Here is a 12,361-nt window from a genome sequence, read left to right on the forward strand (position 1 = left end):
CAGCAAAAGTACTTATCCAGCAATTATTGAAGAGGCAGGTAAAGTAACATCAGCCTTTTTTTTTTCCAAGGACGCTGTCACACTTTGTTGTTGGGGGGCTTTTTTTTTTTTAATAAAAGAAACTGCAATTTAGTCATCTGTTTAAAGGTCACATGGCACTGAGGAAGGCTTGAATCAGCAGTGCCCTCATAGACAGCGACACTTCCAACCGCTTCTCCATGAAGCCAAGTAACGGAGGCACATCCATTGCTTGCAGGTCTCTAGAGATACATTTGGCCCCAGGAATGGTATAAATGTTCCTGTCCTTTATTCCAACAGGACCAACCAAAGGGGCTTTATCTGGTACTTGGCAAAACGACTTTCTTTAAAAATTTCACCTAGGAAGAACTATAGAGGGTCATAATCGAACGGGGCGCCCAAGTTTTCATGAGGGCGTCCTCGCAGGACGGCCCCCGTAAAGGGGCGGGGCAACCCGTATTATTGAAACAAGATGGGCGTCCATCTTTCGTTTCGATAATACGGTCGGGGACGCCCAAATCATGAAATTTAGGTTGTCCTTAGGTCGTTTTTGAGATGGTCATCCCCGGTTTTCGGTGATAATGGAAACCGAGGACGCCCATCTCCAATAACGACCAGATTCAAGCTGTTTGGTCATGGGAGGAGCCAGCATTCGTAGTGCACTGGTCCCCTGACATGCCAAGACACCAACCGGGCACCCTAGGGGGCACTGCAGTCGACTTCAGAAAAAGGTCCCCGGTGTATAGATCCCTTACCTTGGGTGCTGAGCCCCCCCCCCCCCCAAACCCCACTCCCCACAACTGTACACCACTACCATAGCCCTAAGGGGTGAAGGGGGGGGGGCACCTACATGTGGGTACTGTGGGTTTCTGGTGGGTTTTGGAGGGCTCACATTTACCACCACAAGTGTAACAGGTAGGTGGGGATGGGCCTGGGTCTGTCTGCCTGAAGTAGACTGCACCCAATACAACTGCTCCAGGTACCTGCATACTGCTGCGATGGACCTGAGTATGGCATTTGAGGCTGGCAAAAAAGTATTTTTAAAGATATTTTTTGAGGATGGGAGGGGGTTATTGACCACTGGGAGTGTAAGGGGAGGTCATCCCCGATTCCTTCCGGTGGTCATCTGGTCAGTTCGGGCACATTTTTGATGCTTGGTCGTGAAAAAAAATGGACCAAGTAAAGTCAGCCAAGTGTTCATCGCCCTTCTTTTTTCCATTATGGGCCGAGGACGCCCATCTCCTAAGCACACCCCAGTCCCGCCTTCGCTACACTGCCGACACGCCCCCGTGAACTTCGGTCGTCCCCCCGACGAAAAGCAGTTGAGGGCGCCCAAAATTGGCTTTCAATTATGCCGATTTGGGCGACCTTGCGAGAAGGACGCCCATCTCCTAATTTGTGTCGGAAGATGGGCGCCCTTCTCTTTCGAAAATTCACCTGATAGGCTTCCCCTTAGTTTCTCACACACTAACATTATTGCCAGAGGACTAGACAGGTGACTTTACTTATTAATTCCAGTTCTCTGAGAAAAGACCATTTTGATTATAACTCTAGTTCACAAATGTTTATTCTGGCAATTATAATGTTGAATGGTATTGAATGGGCACATCAGCAATTTCCACTACGTAGTTTCCCACTATTCCAGAACCTGTGGGATAGTTGTGCCTATCATTACTGCTGCTACTAATCATTTCTGTAGCGCTACTAGGCATATGCCATGCTGTACACTTGAACATGAAGAGACAGTCCCTTCTCAACAGAGCTTACAATCTAATTAGGACAGATAAAACAGGACAAATAAGGGAATTACTAAGGTAGGAATGATAAAACAGATACGGGTATTGTACAAGTGAATAGGGGTTAGGTGCAAAAAAAAAAAGGTGGACTTTTAGCCTAGATTTGAAGACTGCCAGAGATGGAGCTTGACGTACTGACAGCGTTCCCGGGAGGTGTGTAGGGAGAGAGAAGAGTGGAGAGGTATTGAGGAGCTGCAGAGTGAATTCACTTGTAAGTCAATAAGAGGCGTTTGAACTGTATGCGGAAACAGTTAAGGAGCCAATGAAGTGGAGATAACAGAACTGAAAACTGAGCTGAGACATATTTCTCGGCATCCAGTCCAGCTACTCGTTATTTTCTCCAGCAGGTGGATGGACACACTTTTTTCAGCCACTGGTTCTGAGTGATTTGCTGCTGGTCCCCAGTTGAGCTTTGTGGGTGGCTTGAGTCTCTGCAAAGTCATATCTGGAGGTCTTCAGATCCCTGTCTCCGGTGCCCTGTGAATTTACTTCTTCCTTCCCTTCACCTCTCCCCTGTTTCTTGTGGAGCTCTCCTTTTCCACCACAACCACCTAAAAAAAAAAGGAGAAGGTAACAGTTTTACTGGAGACCATGGGACAGAGTATCAGTCCTGATTCTTTCTTATCTGAGGCAGGGGCGTAGCCAGACCTTGGCAGGAGGGGGGGGGGGTCCAGAGCCCAAAGTGGTGGTGGTGGGGCACATTTTAGCCTGCATCCCCCAACCACCATCCCTCCCCCGCCGCTTCCGACCGCTGCCGCCTCAAGATACCTTTGCTGATGGGGGTTCCCAACCCCCGCCAGCTGAAGCGTTTATCTGTCCCGCACTGGTCTCGCACTTGCTTCCTCTCCTGTTTTCAGCACGCCATGCACTGCACGCTCGTTTTAATGAGACTGACCATGTGCGAGCATACTGTGTTTCGTTAAAACGAGATCATGCATGGCACAACTGGAAACAGGAGACGAGGCACGTGCGAGACCTGCGTGGGACAAACTCTTCAGCTGGCGGGGGTTGGGGTCGGGGACCACTGCCAGCCAATTTGGGGGGGGGGGCCAGGCCTCTTTGGCTCCCCGTAGCTACACCACTAATCTGAGGTAAGGCTTGTGGAGACTGTGTGCTTGGAGGGAGCAGCCGGTAGTGCTAAGTCTGACTCAGAAACACTTGGAAGGTTGCACGTTCTACTTGGTGCAGGGGAGGGATCCTGACTCACCACATGGGACTACGCTGTGCCAATCTACGTGAATGGCAGCTGCCGCGGAGGCAGTTTAGCAGTTTTCCTGCTGTGAGACTCGTTCTGCCGGGGCATTGTAGTGCGTGCAAGCTGGGAATCCCTTAAAAATAATTCTATGAGATACGAGAAGAGCACTGCTTGCCTGTAGGAATGGGGCCACATGGTCAAATTTTGTAGACCTGATCACCAGTTTCACTCCTAAATTTTGCACGATTTGCAGACATCTGATATCTTGAACCTGTAAACCATTTAGGAGAGCATTGCAATTGTCTGTACTTCTAATAAGTGTGTAAATAAGGGAACTGGGACTTGACATACCGCCTTTCTGAGGTTTTTGCAACTACATTCAAAGCGGTTTACATATATTCAGGTACTTATTTTGTACCAGGGGCAATGGAGGGTTAAGTGACTTGCCCAGAGTCACAAGGAGCTGCAGTGGGAATTGAGCTAAGTTCCCCAGGATCAAAGTCCACTGCACTAACCACTAAGCTACACCTCCACTAGCAATATTCCATGTAGAAGCCTGCCCTTGCAGATCAGCAATGCGGCTGCACAGGCTTTTGTTTCTGTGAGTCTGGCGTCCTGCTGGATGTCAGACTCACAGAAACAGAAGCCTGCGCAGCCGCATTGCTGATCTGCAAGGGCAGGCTTCTACATGGAATGTTGCTAGTGGAATAGCAACATTAACATTCCATGTAGAATCTCAAATAGGGAAAGGGAACTGGGACTTGATATACCGCCTTTCTGAGGTTTTTACAACTACATTCAAAGCGGTTTACATATATTCAGGTACTTATTTTGTACCAGGGGCAATGGAGGGTTAAGTGACTTGCCCAGCGTCACAAGGAGCTGCAGTGGGAATCAAACTCAGTTCCCCAGAATCAAAGTCCACTGCAATAACCACTAGGCTCCTCCACTCCAAAGAGCTGGTTTTGAGAGGTTGCATACAGAGTAGATTGATCATTCATAGTTTTTAAAAAATGCCTGATTATACTGGAAATGTGCAGTTGAAATTTAAGGTCTGGTCGATGTTAACATGTAATACCTTGGCTGTGTAGAACCAAATGGGATATTAATTCCTGCTATAATGATGGGAACAGCCAAGGAGACAATACAACATATCAATGGAAATGTAATATTTTGAATTTTTAATTATGCCCAACTGATCATCTGATCTCTCTGCTGTTGTATAACATTCACCATATCTAGGAACTTTTTAATGTAGAAATCAAGTCCTTGCACTACCCACCCTTTCCCCTCTTTTTCTAACTTCCTCCCTCCCCCTTCGTTGCCGTGAAGGACTGACATATATTCCAGCAGCAGTTTGGGAATTTGATGAAGTGCTGCCCTTGGTAAATTGCAGAGATCAACAACAATCTCTCACCATGGTTGATTTCTACTGGGACTCAGAGGTGCTCCGAGGGGTTTTGTCGATGCACTAAATAAACACTTCATACATATTTGATGAACTGACTTCAGCTGGTATGCTGTGAAATATAGCCTGCGGGCACGGTCCACTGGGATGCTGAGAGCAGTCCTGCTAGTGTACAGCTTGTTCTACTTAGTTATTGTACATTTTAGCAAGAATTAGATGTGCATCCAGGGACACTGGGAGGCAGGCTAAGCATTATGTTGAGACTAGGAAAAAAGGCCCGTTTCTGACACAAATGAAACGGGCGCTAGCAAGGTTTTCCTCGGAGTGTGTGTGTTTTACAGAGTATGTGTGAGAATGAGTGTGTGTGACAGAGGGAGAGTGAACGTGTGTGTGTGTGTGACAGAGAAAGTGAGACTGTGAGTGTGAGAATGAGAGTGTGTGCCAGGGGCCCCCTCCCACCCAGTGTCTGGGTCTGCCTGCGTCCCCTCCCTCCCAGTTTCAGGTTCTGGACCCCCTCCACGTTCCAGGGTGGTCTCTGGCTCCCGCCCTCCCACCCACCCAGTTCCAGGGTCTTTTCCCACCCTCCCTCCCATTTTCTGGGTCTCCCACCCTCCCTGCCAGTTTCAGGGTCACCCCCCCCCCCCCATCCATCCCATTTTCTGGGTGCGCCTGTCCCCCCTCCAAGTTCCAAGGTCCGGCCGCCTACCCTCCATCCCAGTTCCAGGGTAGTTGCCCCCTTTCTTTCCCTCCCCTCCAGCCACTCGCCTGCCACGTTCTGAAGCTGACTGCGTGGCTTCAAGTGAAGAGTTCGTAATTTTCGTCAGTTTCGTCGCTCTGTCACCATCTCTGTCAGCCCCGCCCTCGCGCCTCTGGTAGGTCCGCCGCCTTTGACGTCGAAACGTCATGACATCGGACGTCAAAATGCGATGACGTCGAGGGCGGCGGACCTATCAGAGGTGCGAGGGCGGGGCCGACAAAGATGGTGACAGAGCGACAAACCTAACGAACAAACCTAACGATCCTTACGAACTGTTCACTTGAAGCCACGGAGTCAGCTTCAGAACGTTGACGGTGCCTTTTATTATAGTAGAGAGATAAACCTCCTGTGTGGGGCCAGATGACCTTGGGTATCCCGTGTTCTCCCCACTCAGTCAGGGGCTTCAGTTATAAAGCATATGAGGCTGGCAAAAAATATTTAAAAAATTTTTTGAGGGTGGGAGGGGGTTAGTGACCACTGGGGGAGTAAGGGGAGGTCATCTGGTCATTTAGGGCACATTTGTGTGGCTTGGTCATAAAAACAAAAGGACCAGGTAGAGTCGTCCAAGTGTTTGTCAGGGACGCCCTTCTTTTTTCCATTATCGGTCGGTTACTGTGAGGTCTGTGCATGTTTCTGGCCACAGAATGCAGAAGGGGCTCACCACAGCTGTTAATCTGAGCAGTAGGCATCGGCGCACAGAATATCTAAATGCATGGTCACTATCCTTTCTTATTACATGCTCCCTAAATTTATATAGTGGACTTCTAGGATTGATTGATATTTCCACATGTTTTCTTTTTGTTAAAATTTTTTCTTAGCCGGATTGCTTGTTCCAAGTGTTCAGTTGTAAAAATGCATGGCCACAGCCATAATGCACAGAAGTATGCAATTTTTAATGGACACTCAACATGAGAAATTCACTGCCAGGTTCGAGGCAGAAGGGAAAGGGGAAATGGGACTTGATATACCGCCTTTCTGAGGTTTTTTGCAACTACATTTGAAAGCAGTTTACATATATTCAGGTACTTATTTTGTACCAGGGGCAATGGAGAGTTAAGCGACTTGTCCTGAGTCACAAGGAGCTGCAGTGAGAATCGAACTCATTTCCCCAGGATCAAAGTCCACTGCACTAACCACTACGTTACTCCTCCACTCAAAGGGAAGAAGGGGTTAGTGGAGAGGATTTAATGCCAGTTTTTTTTTTTTTTTTTTGGGGGGGGGGGGGGGGGGGGGTTCTTAGCCAGTGCCTTCAAGTCTAGAAGACAGATCAGGAGTTCTCTTACCTATCTATATGTTCCATCTTTGCTTTACCCTTCACTATCAATTAAAATGTTCTTTTACGTTTTGTGTTGACATTTTTAAGTAGTTATACTATGCCATACTTTTTATTATTTGAATATTTTTACTGCTGTAATTGCCTGTTGCTCATGTTTGATCTGTTCTTACTGTACACTGCCTTGAGTGAATTCCTTCCAAAAGGCGTAAATAAATCCTAATAAATATTCAAAGGAAATGAAAGAACCGGTAAACATGCATATGTTACATAAACCTCGCATGAAAGTTTTGTGAAGCTAATATTTATGTGCAGAATAACACAAATGTGTGCTGGTACTTTCGCTTTGATTGAACATGGGAACACAGGTGCCCTTGCAGCAGAACCTTTGTATGCTGAGAGAGCCTACCCGGCACAAGTTCTGTGTGCTTCACATTTGCATATGACTTATCTACTGCATTCCTGTGGAATATTTTCTCATTAATCTCGCAGTAGCAACCATGCACTCACCATTAGCCCCTCAGTATCTCTAGCTTTTTTTTTTTTTTTTGAGGCAGTTTATTCTAGTGGTGAGGAACTCTTGAGTCTGATTTTCAGTTCTTTATCAAATGACTTCAAGTCAGAAAAAATATACATTCAAATATGAGTTTAAGTATTTCTTCACGGAGAGAGTGATGGATGCTTGGAATGCCCTCCCGCGGGAGGTGGTGGAGAGGAAAACGGTAACGGAATTCAAACATGCGTGGGATAAACATAAAGGAATCCTGTTCAGAAGGAAAGGATCCTCAGGAGCTTAACCAAGATTGGATAGCAGAGCCGGTAGTGGGAGGCGGGGCTGGAGGTTGGGAGGCGGGGATAGCGCTGGGCAGACTTATACGGTCTGTGCCAGAGCCGGTGGTGGGAGGCGGGGATAGTGCTGGGCAGACTTATACGGTCTGTGCCAGAGCCGGTGGTTGGGAGGCGGGGCTGGTGGTTGGGAGGCGGGGCAGGTGGTTGGGAGGCGGGGATAGTGCTGGGCAGACTTATACGGTCTGTGCCCTGAAGAGCACAGGTACAAATCAAAGTAGGGTATACACATGAGTTGTCTTGTTGGGCAGACTGGATGGACCGTCAGGTCTTTTTCTGCCATCATCTACTATGTTACTATGTTTAAATGCCCGTAAACTGAGAGATACTAGCAGTGCCTTCCTGTGCAGCCCTCGCTTGGACACCCTGGACAAAATTCTGTATCTTGCATTTCACTCTCGCCGTCTTGAGCAAAATATGACCTTGTACTGTTGGAGAAGGGCATATTGAAACATCTTGGCTTTGAACTATTTGCTTCAGATTTATAATAGTGTAGGACCTGCTGTTAATACCTTCCCTGGCTCTGACAGCTTCTGCCCAGGAGGTTGAATATATCATGCTTCTACTCAGCTGCTGGGCTTCCTGCAGCCGTTAAATGGAAGTTCCTCGGGTTGCCTTCTCTTACAGAATGATCAGTGATGGGATACATTTGTATCCCACATTTCACATTAAGAATAAGTCTGCTTTTCTAGGCTATCCTGGTATGCACAGTTGCTCCCAAACCCCCGTCTGTGGTAGTCTACCACCTTAAGTACATAAGCATCGCCATGCTGGGACAGACCAAGGGTCCATCGAGCCCAGCACCCTGTCACCGACAGCGGCCAAAAGAACAAGCAATTTGTCCCGCCCTTCCTAGAAATACTGTATTATTCCCTCGTCCATTCAATAACATTCTGTGGCTTTTTCCTCCAGGAAGCCATCCAACCCTTTTTTGAAGTCCGCTAAGTTAACCGCCTTAACCACCTTTTCCGGCAGCAAAATCCAGAGTTTAACTACTCGTTGAGTGAAGAAACATTTCCTCCGATTCGTTTTAAATTTACCACACTACAGCTTCATCGCATGCCCCCTTGTCCTAGTATTTTTGGAAAGCGTAAACAGACGCTCCACATCGACCCATTCCATTCCACTCCAGCTTTCCTAGTGTGGTGAGTGTCACGAAACGCCTAGCCACCCACCTGGGGTTACCCCGCGGCCACTTAGGTCTGTCCCCAGCACAGCTCAGGTCCGCCTGCACCTGCCGCTTGTGCTCTACATTAGCACCTTCCTACCACCAACTGGGTCCCCAACCGCCTCTGGGCAAGTCTCCCACTCTCAAATTATCCCCAGTGATTTCTAAGTTCCTGGAGGCCACATTCCCAGTAGTCCCACAGTTCCCAGAAAACACACACAGACCCAAGACACAAACCACCAGAATCAATTATAACACTAAACGTTTGTTTACTTTCTAGAAAGTACCTTGGGAGATCAAGATATAGCTGCTCACCAGTTATCAAATATAACTGTTTTACAGGGCTTCAGAAAAGATCTTTCTCTCTCTGTCTCGTCTCCTGGGCTGAAACTGGCGCAAAAGCCAGTACAATCCAAGTGAAATGAGCTCCTGGGCCAATCAGAGCCCAGAACAGCAAGTTTCAAAAATAGCTGGTTACATCATTACAGGCATTTCCTTTATCTGTGTGCTGACAGCGGGGGCCGTTTTTCCCGTGTGCCAGGGCCCCTTTTAACGCAGCAAGTGAAAAAGCGCTTTTGCTTTTCATCAGGGCACCTGGCTACAGTAAAAACTTTTCCATAACTTATTCACTCTTTTAGCCTCAAGTCTTGAGGGTTGTATTATTATTTGTTACATTTGTATCCCACATTTTCCCACCTATTTGCAGGCTGAATGTGGCTTACATAGGACCGTAGTGGCGTTCGCCAGTTCCGGAATAACAAATACAGGTGTTATTGTAGTTGAATAGGTTCATGTAAGGTAGGTAAATTAGGGACCTTAAGGAGAAAGAAGGGAGTTGGGGTGTGTCCAATAACCTTCAACTATACGTATTTGAAAAAACACATTTTCAATTTTATTCCGATCTCTCCAAGCTTTGGGGTCAGTCGGGCCTGGGGATCCCCAGAGCTAGCAAAGAGCACGTCTCAACCAGCTCACTGCATCACATGACTCTTTTTCTCTTTTAAAAATGAGCCCCAGAGGAAGAGAATCGATCCTAAGTGTCCTGGTCCCTAAACGTCATGTACTCTTAAAAGGTTTCTGCTTTAGATCGTATTTGGAAATACCCAGATGGTAGTAACTTTGTTCTAGTACTCTTGTGATTTGATCCCGTGTTGTAGAGGCAGCAGATACGCTGAAAGGATCATTTATTCTGAAGGGTATCCTTCCTTAGGGATACGTCTTGTATAGAAGAATGTATTTTAAATGTGTGCTGCTGTAAAAGTACATTTATTATTGCAGACTACTCAGCTACTTATTACAGCTTTTACCTGGTTACAATCTCCCTCCCCCCCCCCCCCCCCCCCGACCAGGGCTGATAAATATCTGAAGTATTTGTTTTTGTTTTCATCTCTTAACCTGGTCTTAGGTTCAAAGTAGAAAAGAAGATAGATCTGAAAGACATTCTGTTGAGTCTTGGGATCAAAGAAGTGTTTGACAGCAATGCCGATCTCTCTGCAATATCTGGTAAGAAGGCTTTACAACAACAACAAAAAAATAGCATATTATGTTGTAGCAATAAGTTTTTAGCATAAAGAATTAGCAATCAAGGGGCCCCTTTACTAAAGTGTGTTAGCCTGTTAACACACAGTTTTGCACATGTTAACAGCTAACAAGCGCCTTATCGGCCAACATGGTATATTTACAGTTAGCTTGTTAAGGCCATTTTTTTGGAAGTGGGCACAACTGGGTGGGACAGGGGGAGAATGGGTGTGCAAAGTGTTCGGCACATCCCTAGCTCCAAGTGAATTAGACTTCGGCAGATTCTCCTCACACCTAGCCATAGAAGAAAGAGAGTATTTGCTGCTTTTCAACTCTGCGTTCCCTTCTCTCCTTTATTGTCGCAAACTGGCTCCAGGAAAAGGAGGACAGATTGAGCCAGTCTGGGTTTTACTTCCATTTGCTTTCAACGGAAGCAAAACCCGGACTGGATCAATGTGTTCTCCTTTTTCTGGACAATCCTATAGCACCCAGCTCCTATCCACTCTTATTTAAACTCAACCAACAAATGTTTTAGGGAGTAGTGTAATGGATCTGTCAGATCTCCATGTCACCACCATTCAGGCTATATACGTGAGCCAGGCACTTTATGGTGGGCATGTGTTCGTCATTTGATCCAATATTTTTTAAATTTTAATTCTTTAATCTTTTAATCTTTAAATTTTACCCTTCAATTTTGGAAGTGAACAGAGCGTTGGATGTTCCGTAAGCTCTTTATAGGAGATGTACTTTGAGACAGCAAGTGGCGCGAAACATGAGTTCATGTCGGATTAATGAACATCTCTGATATAAGAAACGACTTTGAAAAAAAGACAGTAAGATAAAAGTATTGAAGAACTGAAGATCCTTGCAAGTTAAGTAAATTTTATTATGGACTTTGAATTATGAAACCGTTAGAAAATTGAAGGGTAAAATTTAAAGATTAAAAGACTACTACTACTACTATTTAGCATTTCTATAGTGCTACAAGGCATACGCAGCGCTGCACAAACATAGACGAAAGACAATCCCTGCTCAAAGAGCTTACAATCTAATAGACAAAAAATAAATAAAGTAAGCAAATCAAATCAATTAATGTGAACGGGAAGGAAGAGAGGAGGGTAGGTGGAGGCAAGTGGTTACAAGTGGTTACGAGTCAAAAGCAATGTTAAAGAGGTGGGCTTTCAGTCTAGATTTAAAGGTGGCCAAGGATGGGGCAAGACGTAGGGGCTCAGGAAGTTTATTCCAGGCGTAGGGTGCAGCGAGACAGAAGGCGCAAAGTCTGGAGTTGGCAGTAGTGGAGAAGGGAACAGATAAGAAGGATTTATCCATGGAGCGGAGTGCACGGGAAGGGGTGTAGGGAAGGACGAGTGTGGAGAGATACTGGGGAGCAGCAGAGTGAGTACATTTATAGGTTAGTAGAAGAAGTTTGAACAGGATGCGAAAACGGATAGGGAGCCAGTGAAGGGTCTTGAGGAGAGGGGTAGTATGAGTAAAGCGACCCTGGCGGAAGATGAGACGGGCAGCAGAGTTTTGAACCGACTGGAGAGGGGAAAGGTGACTAAGTGGGAGGCCAGCAAGAAGCAGATTGCAGTAGTCTAAACGAGAGGTGACAAGGGTGTGGATGAGGGTTTTGGTAGAGTGCTCGGAAAGAAAGGGGCGGATTTTACGGATGTTGTAAAGAAAGAAACGACAGGTCTTGGCAGTCTGCTGGATATGAGCAGAGAAGGAGAGAGAAGAGTCAAAGATGACCCCAAGGTTTCGAGCTGAGGAGACAGGGAGAATGAGAGAGCCATCAACAGAAATAGAAAACGGGGGGAGCGGGGAGGTGGGTTTGGGGGGGGGGGGGGAAAGATTAAAGAATTAAAATTAAAAAATTGGATCAAATGACGAACACATGCCCACCATAAAGTGCCTGGCTCACGTATATAGCCTGAATGGTGGCGACATGGAGATCTGACAGATCCATTACACTACTCCCTAAAACGTTTGTTGGTTCAGTTTAAATAAGAGTGGATAGGAGCTGGGTGTTATAGGATTGTGTATATATGATACCTCCTCCTTTGAGAAAAGATTGATACCGAAAATAGTGGCTCCTTTTTCTGGAGCCATATGGTAACCCTAGGTTAGCACGTAATTTTTAAAATATGTCACTGCTTTCCAAGTTGTGGATCTGCACCCACTAAAGTGTCCTAGTAGGTAGGTCATAATCACACTGTTGTGATTACTCAACCAAGAAAGCCAGTGTCATGGAGTGAGAGTTTAGCTAAGCATATTGTGTCTCATAAAAATCATGATGGATGTTTAGGTTTATTTAGGCAAGGAGAAGGCCTCTGGTAGCAATGGCTACACTGTGTTTGAGTAAGTCAGATGGGTGTGTGTGGT

At 46.3% G+C, this 12,361-nt stretch overlaps 1 protein-coding gene across 2 annotated transcripts in view; it reads left to right on the forward strand.

Moving 5' to 3' along the window:
- SERPINI1 (serpin family I member 1) overlaps window positions 1-12,361 on the forward strand; it is a 93,346-nt gene that overhangs the window by 63,669 nt on the left and 17,316 nt on the right. For both annotated transcript variants that reach the window (XM_030216787.1, XM_030216786.1), the window contains one exon: window positions 9,867-9,964. In XM_030216787.1, the coding sequence (XP_030072647.1) occupies window positions 9,867-9,964 (98 nt within the window). The remainder of the gene's footprint in view (window positions 1-9,866; window positions 9,965-12,361) is intronic.

Source organism: Microcaecilia unicolor, chromosome 10 (assembly GCF_901765095.1).
Source record: "Microcaecilia unicolor chromosome 10, aMicUni1.1, whole genome shotgun sequence".
Taxonomy (NCBI): Eukaryota; Metazoa; Chordata; class Amphibia; order Gymnophiona; family Siphonopidae; genus Microcaecilia; species Microcaecilia unicolor.